The sequence below is a fragment of the Balearica regulorum genome, chromosome 14, assembly GCF_011004875.1.
Source record: "Balearica regulorum gibbericeps isolate bBalReg1 chromosome 14, bBalReg1.pri, whole genome shotgun sequence".
NCBI lineage: Eukaryota > Metazoa > Chordata > Aves > Gruiformes > Gruidae > Balearica > Balearica regulorum.
Window position 1 is genome coordinate 950,302 of NC_046197.1, and position 15,572 is coordinate 965,873.

Consider the following 15,572-nt stretch of genomic DNA (forward strand, 5'->3'; position numbering starts at 1 on the left):
CCCGCCCGCCCGCTCTCCCCCGGCCTCCTCCTCCCCCTCCCGCGCCATGTGGGGCCGGCGGCGGCGCAGGCCCGGGCCCGGCGGCTGCAGCGCGGAGGAGCAGCGGGCCCGGCGACGGGAGCGAGAGGCAGGTCCGTGGCGGGGCCGGGGCCTGGCCGGGCGGGGAGCAGAGCGGGCGGCGCGACAGGACGGGGCCGGGCCCTGGGCCGAGGTCCCGGGGCCGGGCGGGGTTGTGCCACCCCCCATCCGGGTGGCGGGGCCGCTGGTGGGACCCCCCATGGCCGCCAGCTCTGCCCCACCGCGGAGCCCCAACAGAGCCCCGGCCCCCCGCCCTGACCGGCCGTGCATCCCGGGGGGCACAGGATGGTTGGGGTCTGTGGGCTCCCTGCCCACTCGGGGAAGCATTTTACAGCCTATGTTTATTAATCCGCGTGGGGTTTCTGCCCTGGATGCCCCATTTCCTCCACCACCTCCCTGCAGTTTGGGTTTTCCAAGGTCCTGCCTATGTAAAACCAGCCTTGGGTCCCTGCCGGGGTGGCCGCTCTGGTCCTCACGCCTCTGTCCTGCTTTGATGCCGGTTTGCCCAGCTGTGGCTTCGCATGTTGATGAGTGCCAGACCCCTCAGCGTACAAGGTCTAAACGCAGTCGCTGCCTGGTGCGTCTCTCCCTGGCTCGCACAAGGAGGAACCGGCAGCTTCTCCCTGTTAAAAGGAGTAAGGCTCTTTGGTGGGATGGAAAAGCGTCTTGACCTAGGCAGGTGGTGACAGGCACCGATTCGATTACAGCTCTCAGGAAAGCCCGGCGGCAGGAGCAGCTGGTCAGCAAGCGGCTTCTGCGGGAGGACACCACAGCAGAGGATGGTGGACAAGATGGAGCAGAGATCGTGCTGGACCCTCTCCCGGAGGATGAGGTGAAAAGCATGACAAAAAGCATGAAGTTCTCCACAGTGACGGGGGTCCCTGGGGTCTTCCCCAGCCTCAGGGCGTGCGGGGGAGCTTGAGTGGAGCTGGGTTTGCAAGTGTTTTCTGAGTCACTGCCAGATGTGGTGAGAAACAGCAAGGTTCTCTGTGACCATCTTTGCGCCCTGGGTTTCTTTGCCTCCAGGATTAATGGGATGAAATCTTAACCCCGAGTCTGCTTGAAATTCACCCATCTTTTAATTTTCATATAGGTTCTTGAGCTGCTCAGAGGCATGCAGAGGAGTTCAGAGGACAGGAAGAGATCGCTCAGCCGCCTCCGCTGGGCTCTGCAGAACAAGGAGACTCAGCAGAAGTTTGTCAGGTCAGCCCAAGTTTGGCACTGCATGGCTGTTATCAAGGGCACGTCCAGAGCGGCCCTTTGTCCCAGCCGTTGTGTGGGTGGGCTGGTGTGTGGCCGAGGGTGGGAAGGCAGGAGGTGACAGCACCCTCTGGGTTCTACCAGACTGGACGGCAGCATCCGGACACTCATCGGGCTCTTCACCAGCAACCTGGCTGACTTGCAGATGGAGGCAGCCCGCTGTCTCCATGAGCTCTCCCACTCCAGTGACTCTGCTGTGGCTGAAGCGTGTCTGCCAGTGACCTCCTATCTCCTCACCTACCTCTCGGGACACAGTGTTGAATTCACGGTAAGATCTGTGCTTATGTTTCTCACACTGCCCTGGTGAGGCCACATCTGGAATATTGTGTCCAGTTCTGGGCTCCCCAGTTCAAGAAGGACAGGGAACTACGAGAGAGAGTCCAGCGAAGGGCTGCGAGGATGATGAGGGGAGTGGAGCGTCTCTCATATGAGGAAAGGCTGAGAGCTGGGGCTGTTTAGCCCGGAGAAGAGAAGACAGAGAGGATCTCATCAATGCTTAGAAATATCTAAAGGGTGGGTGTCAAGAGGAAGGGGCTCGGTTCTGTTCAGTGGTGCCCAGTGAGAGGTCAAGGGGCAACGGGCACAAACTGGACCACAGGAAGTTCCATGTGAACATGAGGAAAAACTTCTTCCCTCTGCAGCTGACCGAGCGCTGGGACAGGCTGCCCAGAGAGGTTGTGGAGTCTCCTTCTCTGGAGAGATTCCAAACCTGCCTGGACGCCATCCTGTGCAACTTGCTCTGGGTGATCCTGCTCTAGCAGGGGGGTTGGACTAGATGATCTCCAGAGGTCCCTTCCAACCCCCACCAATCTGTGAATCTCTTTGCCATGGCTCTGGCGCCTGATAGTCCTTTGGCAGCGGTTGGACATCATTGACCAATTTTGGCCAGCCTTAGCCTAACGTGGCTCACGTGGCTGGTGGGAAGGGACTCTCTGGAAGTCTCTAGTCCAGCCTTCCCCTTGGAGCAGGACTGTCCCTGGTGCTAGCCCAGGTCAGCATGGCTTTGTTTGGCCAAGTCTTGGCAATATGGAGACCCCCTTCACTGTGCCGTGTCCCAACACCAAGAGGAGTTTGGTTCCATCGTGTTTGTACCTCCTTCCAGGTAGTTGCAGGCTGCTCTTAAATGCCCCTAAGCCTTATCCGGGCCAGACAAATCCTCCTGCTGCAGCCCAGGACGCAGTGGTTTGCCCTACTTGCAACGGGTTCCTCCTCTTCAGCCCCAAGCTCTGTTTGGAGAAGCAGGACTGCAGGCTGCGGCAGCTGACTCCATTATCAGACGTGTGGTCTGGCCTCTTGACACAGGCCAGGCCTGGACAGGAGGCACCTTGGTGTCTGTGGGGTGTGTAAAGCAGAAATAGTAGATGCAGGTCAGTTTAAGTGTTTTAAAAGATCTTGGAAAAGTGAAATAAATGAGCAGCTGCACGCTGCAGCGACAGCTACTTTGTCAGCTTACCTTCACACAATGAGGCAGGTGTTTGTCCAGGTCAGGGGGATGAGCAAAGGCCCTGTGGCTTCAAGCTGTGCGGTTTGATCCGGGCGAAGGAGCTGTGGGATGGCCGTGTGTTTTGCCAGCTGCGGAGCAGTGCACCTTGCACAGTGCTCCTTTGGGAGGCAGATGGGATCAGAGCTAAGGGACAGGATGGGGAGCAGCCCCAAGGTGATGATCACATTTTAATGCAGCACGTGGGCAGTCTGTGGAATTAGAGAGGTCTCAGGGAAATGTCATTACAATAATTAGAACTCTGAAAAACCTCCAAAGTAGACACGATCGGATCCCAACCTGAGCCAGATACAAGAAGGATAAACTGAAGCCGATACAACCGGGAACACGGTAGCTGGAGAGCCCAGCAGTATCCATCCACGTTTACCCCTCTGAAGATAGCTTCTGCCCCGCTCAGGGGATGTGCATGCCCTGCTCCTGGGGTGCAGCGACCTAGAGGCCTTGCTGGGTGGCCAGGGTCCCACAGGGGAGTGCGGAGGAGGTGACCTGTGCTCTCTCGGGTGCGTTTCAGGAGCTGTGTTTGTACACGCTGGGGAACCTGGTAGTGGAAAGCGAAGCTGTGAGGAAGCAGCTTCTGCCTCAGGGCATCATTCCAGTGCTGGCATCCTGCATCCAGGTGGGTGAAGCAGCCTAGCTGCACCCTTCCCCTGCCCCACCCCAGAAAGACACCTTTTCTTATGCCCCTCAGACACTGGCTGGCAGTACCAAGTTACCAGCCCTCCTTCCAGCTGTGGCCATGGGCAGAGACCCCTCTGCAGAGGGCTGTTCCCTTGCAGAGGGTCTCTCATAGACTCTCCTGCACTCCGTTTTCAGGGCTCAGATGACCTCTTTATGCTCTTCTCCAGCTGAATCTTTCACATCCGTAACTGTGGTTTACCGATAAACAGTCTGTAACACGGGGACCTGCAGGCTTCTGCCCTCTGTACAGCTTGGGTCCAGCAAGCAAACGAGGCCAACGCAGTGAGCAGGGCTGTCACGTGCAGATCTGAACGCCCAAAGCAGCTCTGCTGCTGTGTTTGAGCTCCTGGATCCCTACAGCTGCAGCCCACCTGAGCCCGGGGAAGGGGGACAGCTCAGCTTTGGTGTGGCCACAGCTTGCTCTATCACTCCTGGTCCCCTGCTGTGCCTCCTCTTCCCCAGGCATGGAGAGACCGAACCACTCAGCTGCTTGGTTTGGCGTTGCAAGGAGGTATCGCCCTCCCACCAGCGCAGCAGCTGGCACCCTGGGATCCCCCTGGCTCTGTCATGCAGGATTAGCTTTGTTCCGTTTGATTGCAGTCCCCGCACGAGGCTGTGCTGGAAGGTCTGGGCTACGTCCTCTCGCAGCTCCTCCAGGCCAAGGAAGCCCCTGCAGAGATCATACCGTGAGTTCGAGCCCCTTAACCCTGAATCAGGATGGGCCCTGGGGCCCGGTGTGGTATTTGCGTGCCAGGGACAATGACGCCTTTCCCATCCCAGTGATATTAATAGTTCAGAGCAGAATCCTACCAGAACTATGGAGGTTTTGTTGCAGATCAGGGCGCGGGTCTCAACTCTTTTCCCTCAGCCTCATCTGAGCAGACAGCTCTGGTATTTCGGTAAAGGACATTGTTGAGCAGGGTAGGCTCGCAGGGAAATTCTGGCTGTGTTCCTCCTGCAAAGCAAAAGATCAGCTTGACAGCCCGCAATGCCAAAAATGTGACCCCAGCCAAGGTGCCCCGAGTGTCCCCAGGCCCTGCCACCGACAGGGAGAGCTTGTGCTGGGCCTTAGTGGTGCCTAAGGTGCTGCAGCCCTTAGGTAAGAGGCTCCTCCAGGTGTGTTTTTGGAGCATGTGGCCCCCAGTAAGGGGCAGAGCAGCTGCCTGCTCGGTGGCCAGGGCTAGCATCTCCCTGTCATTTGCCTGTCCTGCTGGTGCTCTGTCCTGTGCCTCTGTTAACTCTGCCGTTCTGACCCCAGCTTGGTTCTGGACTCCGTGCTCCCCCAGCACATGCTTCGACTGGTTTGCTCTGGCCTCAAGGCTGGGGTAGGAGCAGCCGTGGAGTTTGCATGGTGTCTCCACTACATCATTTGTAGGTAAACAAGCTTTTTCTCCTAATTTTGAGTTCCCTAGGGGGGAGCCAGAGAGGGACGAAGGCTCAGTGTCCTGCGAGGGGATCTGGATTGCCTCCCCTTGCCCCTTTCCCTTGGGAAACCAATTTCCCTGCCATCCTGGGCGTTCCCACTCTCGTGTCTGAGCACGCACATGCTCTTTGCAGGATCACGAGTTCCTTTACAGGGTGGTAACAGGTGATAAACCTGAGGAGGCTGTTCCTGGTCCTCTGAAAACCCCCCCCATCACCTCCCCATGTCTGGAGTTGTCCCCAGCACTCCCCAAAGCAAGCTCCCTGAATCCTCAAGCTTCAGGAGTTGACCCTGGCCAGGCTGGCTGCTGCCAACAATCTCTGCCTGCCTTGGCATGGCTGCTCCAGTGCCACCTCCTTCAGCAGAAAGGAACGCGTGGCTACTCAAAGAAGGATTGGGGCTGTTGTTTACAGACCCGCACAGATAATTCCAGTGGATCTGTTTTCTGTGGGCTTTTAAACTTTCTCATAAGCTCAGAAACAAACTGCTATTCAAACATGAAACAAGCCCTGTGGTGGTTCAGGAGAGCGCTCCAAATTTGCAGCCCCCATTGTTTGGCAAGGGCTGCAGCAGTTTTCCCTCTCTGAGCGCTGAGAGCAACCATGCTGTCCCTTCCTTTTGCAGCCATACAGCCAACGCGGCGTTGCTGTCGCTGGGGGCCTTGCCTGCCCTCACCTCACTCTTGCTCGACCTGGCTTCTGAAATCCCCCAAGAGGCTCCTGAGGGCCTGGAGCTGGTAAGACGCAGGCAGGGTGCTCGCCGGTTTTGGCATTGCCGTGGGGACGCAATCCAGCTGAAGGGCTTTGTGTTTCCCACCGTCACAGCTTGTCTGCCCAGTGCTGCGGTGTCTCAGCAACCTGCTCGCAGAGGAGACGAGCTGCGAAGTCCAGATCCAGGACGAGCGCCTGCTCATCACCCTCTTCCTCATCCTGCAGTGCTTCTTCCAGCAGCACCCGTTCATCGTACAGGAGTGTCTGTGGCTGCTGAACAACCTCACAGGTGAGCGTCCCGCAGGGCTGTCAGCAGAGCTGGAGCTGCTGCCCAGACCTGCCTTGATTGCTGGCAGACTCATAGCATCTTGTCTACAGAGACCTCCCTCAGAAACCTCAATTTTATTGACACGTTCCTTCGCTGCCCACACTAGCGGATGAGCCCTTTTTCTGCTCTGCTGTCCTCTCCCTGGACTTGCTCCCGGCCCTGCTGCAGCTCCTGCCGTGTTCTCAGATGGCCAGTGTGTTGGTAAGACCCCTCCTCCCGCGCCAGGTCTCAGGGGAAGTGCTGCACTTTTAGGAACGTGAATACCGCATGTATGGTGCTCAAGCTAAAGGTTGGCTTGGGGTGGTAGCAACAGCTTGGCAGAAGGTCTCATGTTGTGGTAGAGTCACCACCTGCCTCCCCTGAAGTCACTACATCTGTATTTACTCTTGACAGAGTCTTGTCCCAGCAGAAGAGGGGTCCCAAGGCAGATGTTAACTTGGGCCAGGCCTGCCAGCACCTGGAGCAGGCCCCAGGGAGGTTGCTGCCACCTTCTTTTTGAAGACCCTAAAGCTTTAGGGGGTCTTGGGGTGATGCACTGCCAAGGGCTGGGTGGTACAGCTGCATCTGCTTGGCAGAGGGATGAACAGCACCGTGGGGTGGGGATGGAAGAGGCTTTTAAAGAGCATTCAACATCCAGCTGGTTGGTGGGCACATGGCTTTGGAAAGCACCTGGCAGGACCTCCAGGGAGGACACAGGGAGTTCTTTGGAGCCCTAAGCCCATCAGGAATCTGCCCACTAATGAAGTGTACATCGCTCACTTGCTGTCACGGCTTCTCCATCCAGGTCCTGACAGTTCTGTGCAATATCGCAGAGAAGGGGCCAGCCTACTGCCAGCAGCTGCACCAGCAGGCTGCCCTGCCCCTGCTGCTGCCCACCCTCACGCTGCCTGACCCTGAGGTGGTGGGGCAGTGCCTCGAGCTGCTGCATCTCCTCTTTCTGCACTGCCCGGAGGTAAGACTGGGGGGGCCTGCCCCAGAATCAAGCACAAGATCGCAAAAGCTGAGGATTATTGTTATTATTTAAGTAATACTGCCTTCAGTCATTGACATGCTAGCCCTTCACTCCTTGTCGTGGTTTTACCCCAGCCGGCAGCTGAGCACCACACAGCCACTCGCTCGCTCTCCCCCATCGGGATGGGGGAGAGAATTGGAAAAGTTAAAGTGAGAAAACTCATAGGTTGAGATAAGGACAGTTGAATAGGTAAAGCAAAAGCTGCACACACCAGCAAAGCAAAGCAAGGAATTCATTCACCACTTCCCATGGGCAGGCAGGTGTTCAGCCATCTCCAGGAAAGCAGGGCTCTGTCACACGTAACGGTTACTTGGGAAGACAAACGCCATCGCTCTGAACGCTGCCACTCCCCCCTTTCTCTTTCCCCAAGCTCCTTATAAACTGAGCATGACGTCATATGGTATGGAATATCCCTTTGGTCAGTTTGGGTCACCCGTCCTGTCTGTGTCTCCTCCCAACTTCTTGTGCACCCCCAGCCATCCCGCTGGCAGGGCGGTGCGAGAAGCAGAAAAGGCCTTGGTTCTGTGTAAGCACTGCTCAACCATAGGTCCCTAGAACAAAAACATCTCTATATTATCAACGCTGTTTCCAGCACAAATCCAAAACATATCTCCACACTAGCTACTATGAAGAAAAATCAATCCTCTCAGCTGAAACCTGGACACTCCTCAGCACCCAGACATGTGATGCTGAGGGCAGAAGCCCTTCTGGTGTCTCTGGGGAGTTCCTTTTCATTGAAAATTATTGGATCTTGGCAGGTTGTTTGTTCCCTTTGCAGTTATTATGGGGGGATTAGTTTGATTCAGTTGCACTTACTTCAAGCTCTGCGCACTCCCAGCGAGCAATCAGCATGGCTGGATTTACCTGGCTTGGGCCTGAGTGTCTGGGAAGGCTCTGGGGAATGCCCTCAAGCCCATTCCCTGGCCTGTGCAGTGGTGTCTCTGGGTGGAGAGCATCACCTGTAACAGCCAGCCAGCTCTCACCCCTCTCCTCTCACACAGGCTGCTGCTGACTTCATCAGGCAAGGCGGGCACCGGGCCCTTGAGCAGCACCAAAGCACCCCACAACTCCAGGAGAGAGCACGAGCACTGCTGGACACGGTCGTGCAGCCCCTCGGAGCCTCTACCTTCAGTCCCTGCCACCCCACCTTGTCTGCCTTCTCCTAGACTGCGCTGCCTCCCTTCCCTCCGAGGAGGAGTAAACCGTTTGTTCAGCCTGTGCCCTGCTTCCCCAAGGGCTGGTTATGAGTCTAACTGCCAGCTGCAAGCACCAGTGCTGGCTGCGCAGGGATGCTCGTCCTCACAAGATACGTCTGTTTCTGTCCTTGTCACCACATGGCAGCCCCAAGCCCTCCCCAGAGCTTGGCACAGGGGCAGAGCTGAGCTGCAGCCTGGGCAGATGGGCTCTCGATGCCGGGGAGGCAGCATATAAACCTGCTGAATCCCTCCAGCATCTCCTTTTGGCTTTAAACCCAACTCATGAAGCTCAGGGTAAGCATATTGCATTTATGTGATTGATAAGTTAAAGATACATGTTTTGCATTAAAGATCATTAGTCAAGTCTTCAGCACGTGCATATTTACTGTCCATCTTCACGCTTTGCTTTTCACAACGTTCTCCAATGCCTTGGCCACTTCATCCACAGTAAGGTTGTTCAGTGGCACGCTCTTCTCCTTGCCAAACTCTGCAGGAAAGACAGAGGGTGAGAGAGGGCATGGGTTCCTTGGCCCTCTTCTGGTGCAAAGGGCAGCCCAAAACCCTGCTTTAGGTTTCCCAAGCGCCACTGGCCCCACAGCCTGGACTGCCATCACCACATTTTCACACCCACCTCTCCCCAGTGTGTGCCTGAGTTATCATTTCCACCTGCTCCTTATTCTCAGCCTTTCCCCTACAGAGAAACCAATGCAGCCCACCACCTTTCCTTGCTTCTTTCTGTTAACTTCTGCTGCGCAGCAGCTGGGCAGAGGCCACCACCACCACATTTTAAAGCAACCTGGTGGCTTTCGGCCTGCTCGCATCAAGGTGCTCACCAACACTGCAGTAAGATAGTGCTGAAAAACTTGCTGTTCCTACAGCAGCCCCTGTGGGGGGGATATTTCCCTGCAAGCCACACACAGACAAGAGACAGGCACTATACCAGCAGGCTCTATTGGCCCGTGTGCTCACACTGGGAAACTTGTGCTTAAAGAGTCATTGCATCTCTTTGAAATAAAGTTTCTAAATTATTTTTGTTGAGCCCAGATGGCTTTAGGAAGAAAGCAAAGCCTTTACATAGGAACTTTTCTGCTCCCTCCTTGGCGTTTCACTGAGAATGCAGTGAAAGAAAAAAACAGAGACGTTTTTCTGTGCAGGAATCCTACGGAGGTGGGAGATCATGGCCACAAGCTGGCAAAGCACCTTCTGAGCCCCGGGTCCCTTCTCTGCACCCCCCCCACCCCAGGTCACAGCAGTAACACACTTCTCTGAAGTGAAAACCCACCTTGCCTCCCGGACAGCTGCTCTCCCACCACCAGCGTCCCTTAATGCAACGGCCGAACCCCCAGTTTGCTGGAGACCGCGGCCCTGCCGCTCGCAGCCAGCTCCCCTCAGGCGGGCACCCCCCCACTTACCGTACCGCGCCCAGAGCGTGGGCTGGACACCGGAGCACTCGCGGATCAGGATGGGGAAATCGGGGTTTGCCTTCTTCAGGGTCACGTAGTGCTGCTCGATGAAGTCTCTGCGGACGGTAAGAGGAACGGCGGATCCCCGTGGCTGAGCCCGCTGGGACCGAACATGGGGAGGCCGGGCAGGCCGGTAACTCACTCCCCGCTCCGGCCGCTCAGAGTGCGCAGGGCGGCCCTCTGCCCTGCGGCTCCCGGCCCCAGCTCACCTGACGCCGCGGCTGCCCGCGGAGCGCTGGCACAGGTGGATGCGGAGCTCCCGCAGGCTACGGCCCAGCCCGCCCCCGATGCCCCTCACCGCTGCCGCCGCCGCCATCTTCTCTCTGGTCCTGACAACAACATGGAGGCGTGGCTTCGGCACCCGCCAATCGCAGCGCCCGCCAATCACAGCTGTGACCAATCGTAGCGCCCATCGGAGAGCGGTCGACCAATGCGAGCGGGGGGAGGGCGGGCCGGCCGCGCGGCCGCGGGGGGTGCTGGGAAGGGGAGCGGAGGAGCGGCTGTGGTGCGGGGCTGCGGTAACGGGGCGCGATGCCGGAGCGCGACAGTGAGTGGGGCGGCGGGACACGGGGCTCCGGGGGGCTCCGGAGGGCTCCGGGGCATCCCGGGGGCTGGGGCAGCCGACCCGTGGGCGGGGGTGCCGCGGCACTTGGGGACTGAGGGAGTGGCCCGGTGGCGGGGGGGGGTGTAGGCCCATCCTGTGCTTGGGGCACTGGGCTGCGGCGGGGGAGCGGGGGGACCCCCGGGGGTCACGGCACCCCCAGCCTGTTGGGATGAGCAGCCCTTGTTCGGGGAAGGTGACAGCCTTGGGAGTTGGGGGGCACCTCCTGGCATGGGGCTCCGGGGCAGCCGGGGGGTGAGGAGATGCTGGGGGGGGGGGGTGTGGGGACAAATGGGGTGCGTGTTTGGGGGTAAAACTCTACGCGGGGGATTTACCCCGGGGTTCGCTGGGGATGGGGCAGTAGGGCATTTCTGGGGATGGAGGGGGTGCAAGGGCAGTCCTGGCCGCCCCCAGGGAGGTACTAGGACACCCGCCGGGAGGGCGCAGCATCACTCGGCGTGGGGGGTGGCAAGGGCTCGTGGTGGGCAGTGACCCTGGGACCCCTACGTCCCTTGTGCCCTGGTGAGGCCAGCCCAGGGTGTCGGCAGCCTGGGCTCGGCAGAGGAGCGGTGTGGTGGGAGGATTGTGGGGGTTGGGGGGGGGGTTGAACCCATCCATGCAGGCAGACTCTGAGCGCTCTCTTTCCTTCTGTCCCCCAGACGAACCGTTCTCCAACCCTCTGGCCCCTGATGGCCACGATGTGGACGACTCGCACTCCTTCCACCAGTGAGTACAGTACTGGGGCAGGGCTGGACCTGGACTCTGGGACCCAAGGCCAATCCCTCCATCTTGAGGGTGGGAGTGACTGGTGCGATGCAGCCTTTGGGCTTCCTCCACGGGGACCCTGTGTCCAGCGCCGTCACACAGGACATGCTGGCATATCCTCTGCTGCCAAAGCTTATTGGGAGACAACGGTTTCTGTTTTCTCTCTTCCTTGCAGGTCCAAGCTGACCAATGAAGACTTCAGAAAGCTTCTTATGACCCCGCGGGCTGCGCCAACATCTGCACCACCGTCCAAATCTCGCCACCATGAGTGAGTAGGACCTCATTTCACGAGACTGTGGGACAAAGCACAGCTGTCTTCCCTCTGGGGCCCTGTTCCTGCCTGACTGTCCTCTTGCGTTCTGCGGTGGAGTATTTCAAGGGGCTTTTGCTAATGAGTGTGCAGACAGGGACTGAGGAACAGACCTCAGCCTTGCTTTGTGTTCGAGTCCATGCAAGCTGTACATGTGTGTGGAAAAACAGGTGGATCAGGACAATTTTAAATAGCAAAGTCCCGTATGGCTGTTAAGATGCTTTGTGCAGGAGACAGATTTAGGTTTTGTTCTATGAAAATCAGTGCTTTTCCCTCTTCTCCCTGCTGACAGAGTGGACTTAGGGAGAAATGGGACTGTATTGTTCCCATCTTTGAGCATCTGTCTTGGTGCCCTGTTGTGTCTGAGGGACTGTTCTGTCTTGCTGCCTGTTTGTGCAGCTCTGCAGACTACATGTCATTTCTCGCCCTTTTCCAGGATGCCCCGGGAGTACAACGAAGATGAAGATCCAGCTGCTCGCAGAAGGAAGAAGAAAAGGTAAATGGGGAAAGCAATGCATCAGGACTTTTCTTTGTACATCATGACCTGCCCATGGAACCAGCTTCTGAGCTCTTGGGCTACCCAAGAGGACCCTGAGTTGTTTGGATTGTTTTGGGGCTTTGGAGCCAAGCAGAGTGAGAAGAGCTCAGGCTGAGTGACTGTCACTGCTTGTGGGAACTGATGTGGGAGGGCGGCAGCAGGATGGGGGTGAAGCTTCACCTCCAGAAGAAGCAGAGGGGTGGCTGGCAAAGCAGGGCAGCAGTGGGACATCTGCACTGGGGACTGTCTGTTGGGGCACATTTGGGCAGCAGGACTGCACTTGACCTTTTCCTTTTGGAGGGGAAGACTGAGCTTCTCTTTGAAGAGCCTTGATGCAGCAGTTTCATCTTGTTTGGTGTCCTCCGGGCATGTTGTGTCCCATGGTGCTTTAGTACGTTTTTTGGGGAAGGGGTTGGGAGCAGAATGGGTATGTGTGAGGCCTTGGGGACTGTTACCTGTCTGGTACACCAAAGGTGTGAACATGTCACTCTAACACTGAGCTGTTTTTCCACCCCCAGCTATTACGCAAAGCTGCGCCAACAGGAGATAGAACGCGAGAGGGAGTTGGCTGAGAAGTACAGAGATCGAGCTAAGGAGAGGAGAGATGGTGTGAACAAGGACTACGAAGAAACAGAGCTGATCAGCACAACTGCCAACTACAGGGCTGTGGGGCCAACGGCAGAGGCGTACGTGAGCCTGTGGCATGGCCTTGTCTTGCCGGGCTGCTCCAGAGGGGCTGTCTCCTAACTGGCTCTGGTGGTTGTTTTTTTTTGCACAGGGATAAATCTGCTGCAGAGAAGAGGAGACAGTTGATCCAGGAGTCCAAGTTCTTGGGTGGTGACATGGAGCACACTCACTTGGTGAAGGGTCTGGATTTTGCGCTCTTGCAGAAGGTAAGCACAGATACCACCTTGCTGCTCCTCTTCTACCCTGCCTGCTCCTGTGGGCAGAGGGTGGTAGTTGCCATTTACGGGTGCATCAGTCTTGTCAGTGTGGATTTCTGAAAGACTTATGAAGGGTTGGGGAGCTGGTGGAAGTGGGCTTACTGGTTCTGATGGGCAGCAGTGGTGTGGCTTGGTCTGTAACGCATGGATTTACTCTGTGGCCAGGTACGGGCTGAGATTGCCAGCAAGGAGAAGGAAGAGGAGGAAATGATGGAGAAGCCCCAGAAAGAAACTAAGTGAGTGGTTGAGGATTTTACACTCCTGAGTACAGCTGCCTCCCAGAGAGGAGGATGCAGAGGAGGCATACGCTTAGCATAATACTTCTGTTTCTTTTCTGTTTGTGTTCAGGAAAGATGAAGATCCTGAGAATAAAATTGAATTTAAGACCCGGCTGGGTAAGACTGTGTGGATGTGGCTGTTCCCCACCTTGTGTGGTGCCATGAACGTGGGAGAAATTCTGGAGGGTGAATGGAGGAATGAAAACCTTTAGTCATTGAAGGGGGAGAGTCTGAGGTGTAGGTGTCCTGAATTTGAGGGCTGGAGGAAGTGTGTCTCTTAGGAGGTGATTCTGATGTTTCTGATAAACTAAATATACTTCACTGTGGGCTTGTCCGTTGCTCTCGTAAGAGCAGCTCTCCCACACGTTTCCTTCCCCTCCAGGTCGCAACATCTACCGCATTCTGTTCAAGAACAAGTCCTATGAACGGAATGAGCTATTCCTGCCGGGGAGGATGGCCTATGTGGTAGATCTGGACGATGAGTATGCTGACACTGATATCCCAACCACGCTGATCCGGAGCAAGGCTGACTGCCCCACCATGGAGGTACCCAGCTGGTGTCCAGGCTGTTTGACCACATTGGTCTGAATCAGCCAGAGCAGGTCTTGCCAGGAGGGGTTCCTTGTCAAGGGAGTCGGACACTTCCTCGGCGATTTCTCTTTCAGGCACAGACCACGCTGACCACCAACGACATTGTCATCAGCAAACTGACGCAGATCCTCTCCTATCTCAGGCAAGGGACCCGCAACAAGAAGCTCAAGAAGAAAGACAAAGGTAGGAGCTGAAGGGAACTGAGTAGTAGGACTTAATGCTGGAAGCATGTCCTGAGAGGAGATGTGTTTTAGTTTGCCATATTCCCCTGCACCATGAGGCAGTGGGCTTACAGGACAGCGATTTCCCGTAGCGCCCCAAGCGCTGCGTCCTGAAGGCAGGCTGTTCTGCGTCAGGGCTGCAGGGGACTGGCTGCTGAGGAATCACAGCTGCGAGGGTGCTTCGTGCTGCTTTGCTCTTCCTAAGGCCCGCTTCCCTGGGGAAGTTTGCCCTCTTGGGGAGGGACAAATTAGCTTCCTGAGGGAGCTAGATATGATGTGGTAACGGAAAGGGAAGTCAGGACACCCTCCAGGTGTGCTGCTCTTGGGGCTTGGAAACCAGTTTGGGGACAGGGAAACAGTGCAGGTGGCAGAGTGGATGATGTGCCTCTCACTGCTGTTGTGTCCTTGCAGGGAAGCTGGATGAGAAGAAGCCCCCTGAAGCTGATATGAAGTAAGTGCCTCCCTGCCCACAGGCTGTGGGCTCACAGCTCTCTGCCTTAAGGGGTGTCTTTTTGGCCCACATTTGGAGAGGGCTGGGTTTAGTGCTTCTGGAGTGAGCTGTCTCCTTGGACCTGCAGTTTGTAGGAGGTTGGAGGCAAGCTCTGTTTTTGATTTCAGGCTTGAGGCTCTCTGTTGTCCTGGACCACAAGAAGCAGGTCCAGGCAGCAGAAGAGAGCAGAAATGCAGCGATACCCCTGACAGATGGAGAAGCCAGTTCTAGTGGGCGTCCTTAGCTCTTGATGTTGGTGCTGCACGCTCCTTTATTAGGTTCCAGTTCAAAGGGAGGTAGTTGTGGCCTCTTCTCTTGCAGCACCTGTAACTGCAGGCTCTTTTCCACTTCTAGCATCTTTGAAGACATTGGGGATTATGTGCCCTCCACTGCAAAGATGCCACGGGAGAAGGAGCGGGAGAGGTACCGTGAGAGGGAGCGTGACCGGGACCGTGACCGAGAACGGGACCGGGACCGGGAGCGTGAGAGGGACAGGGAGCGTGACCGGGACCGGGAGGAGGAAAAGAAGAGGCACAGCTACTTTGAGAAGCCCAAGGCTGATGATGAGGTGAGCCTCTTCTCGTGAAGTGTGGACTCTCCCACCTGATCCCTGCCCTTTGGGGAGTGCCGCTGTGGGGTTGGAGGGGTCACCCTGGTGGCTTTGGGTGTCTCTGGTCATGCTCCCACACGTGCCAGTGTTCAGCTCTTGGTGAGCACTGTCTCTCCAGCCAGGGGCTGGTGGATGGCTGGGTGCTTGTCCTCTCCTTCAGCAAATGAGGCAGGACTAGCACAACCCAGTAGATTTTATGGTTCAGCTCCACATGCTTGCCACAAAGAGTCTTAAAGTGGAGCTGCAAGTCCTGCAGCGCTGTCACTTGCCTGCTTTCAGCCCTCCCAAGTGACATGGTATCTCTCCCTCTTCTTTGCAGCCCACAGACATCGACAAAGGTGAGTCAGGCAGTGAGGACGTTTGAATGAGGCTGGACGTTTGAGTGAGGCCATACGGGGTTGCAGATCTCAGGACTGCTTGGCTTACCGGCCTGTGTGAGCTCCCTGGTTTCCCAGAGGCTGCTGATGGAGGGAATTGCCTGCCGTGAGAGTTTCAGGGTGAAAAGTCTTGTGCCTCCAGGCTGCTGCGTGCCAGCCTGGGTTGAGTGTGCGTGCAGATCCTTCCCTGGCAGCAGA

The 15,572-nt window shown here is 56.8% G+C and overlaps 3 protein-coding genes and 1 long non-coding RNA gene across 5 annotated transcripts in view; 2 read left to right on the forward strand and 2 right to left on the reverse strand.

The window, feature by feature from the left end:
* Window positions 1–15,572, forward strand: part of IK (IK cytokine) — a 143,764-nt gene that overhangs the window by 124,560 nt on the left and 3,632 nt on the right. The window contains exons 2-14 of the mRNA XM_075766150.1: window positions 10,180–10,196; window positions 10,910–10,976; window positions 11,191–11,283; window positions 11,762–11,821; window positions 12,382–12,549; window positions 12,642–12,756; window positions 12,973–13,043; window positions 13,156–13,202; window positions 13,468–13,631; window positions 13,751–13,859; window positions 14,309–14,348; window positions 14,742–14,955; window positions 15,317–15,335. Coding sequence (XP_075622265.1) covers window positions 10,181–10,196; window positions 10,910–10,976; window positions 11,191–11,283; window positions 11,762–11,821; window positions 12,382–12,549; window positions 12,642–12,756; window positions 12,973–13,043; window positions 13,156–13,202; window positions 13,468–13,631; window positions 13,751–13,859; window positions 14,309–14,348; window positions 14,742–14,955; window positions 15,317–15,335 — 1,183 coding nt within the window. The 5' untranslated portion in view covers window position 10,180. The remainder of the gene's footprint in view (window positions 1–10,179; window positions 10,197–10,909; window positions 10,977–11,190; window positions 11,284–11,761; window positions 11,822–12,381; window positions 12,550–12,641; window positions 12,757–12,972; window positions 13,044–13,155; window positions 13,203–13,467; window positions 13,632–13,750; window positions 13,860–14,308; window positions 14,349–14,741; window positions 14,956–15,316; window positions 15,336–15,572) is intronic.
* On the forward strand, window positions 15–8,556 carry TMCO6 (transmembrane and coiled-coil domains 6). Its single transcript, XM_075766382.1, has 12 exons — window positions 15–131; window positions 786–910; window positions 1,172–1,281; window positions 1,423–1,606; window positions 3,351–3,455; window positions 4,118–4,203; window positions 4,776–4,892; window positions 5,565–5,676; window positions 5,765–5,939; window positions 6,085–6,179; window positions 6,763–6,930; window positions 7,992–8,556. Exons 1-12 carry the CDS (start codon window positions 47–49, stop codon window positions 8,154–8,156), a joined length of 1,527 nt encoding a protein of 508 aa, XP_075622497.1. The 5' UTR covers window positions 15–46; the 3' UTR covers window positions 8,157–8,556.
* On the reverse strand, window positions 2,436–4,480 carry LOC142603827 (uncharacterized). The gene is made up of 3 exons (XR_012837705.1): window positions 4,328–4,480; window positions 2,792–3,118; window positions 2,436–2,670 (listed from the first exon to the last, which is right to left on the reverse strand). It is a non-coding gene; the product is annotated as an uncharacterized LOC142603827 (long non-coding RNA).
* NDUFA2 (NADH:ubiquinone oxidoreductase subunit A2) lies at window positions 8,476–9,994 on the reverse strand. Of its 2 annotated transcripts, none has more exons than XM_075766384.1 (3): window positions 9,859–9,994; window positions 9,641–9,705; window positions 8,476–8,673 (listed from the first exon to the last, which is right to left on the reverse strand). In XM_075766384.1, the coding sequence occupies exons 1-3, from the start codon at window positions 9,963–9,965 to the stop codon at window positions 8,582–8,584; spliced, it is 264 nt and encodes an 87-aa protein (XP_075622499.1). In that variant the 5' UTR covers window positions 9,966–9,994; the 3' UTR covers window positions 8,476–8,581. The 2 variants fall into 2 exon arrangements, with proteins under 2 accessions (XP_075622499.1, XP_075622498.1); XM_075766383.1 differs by having other exon boundaries at window positions 9,599–9,705.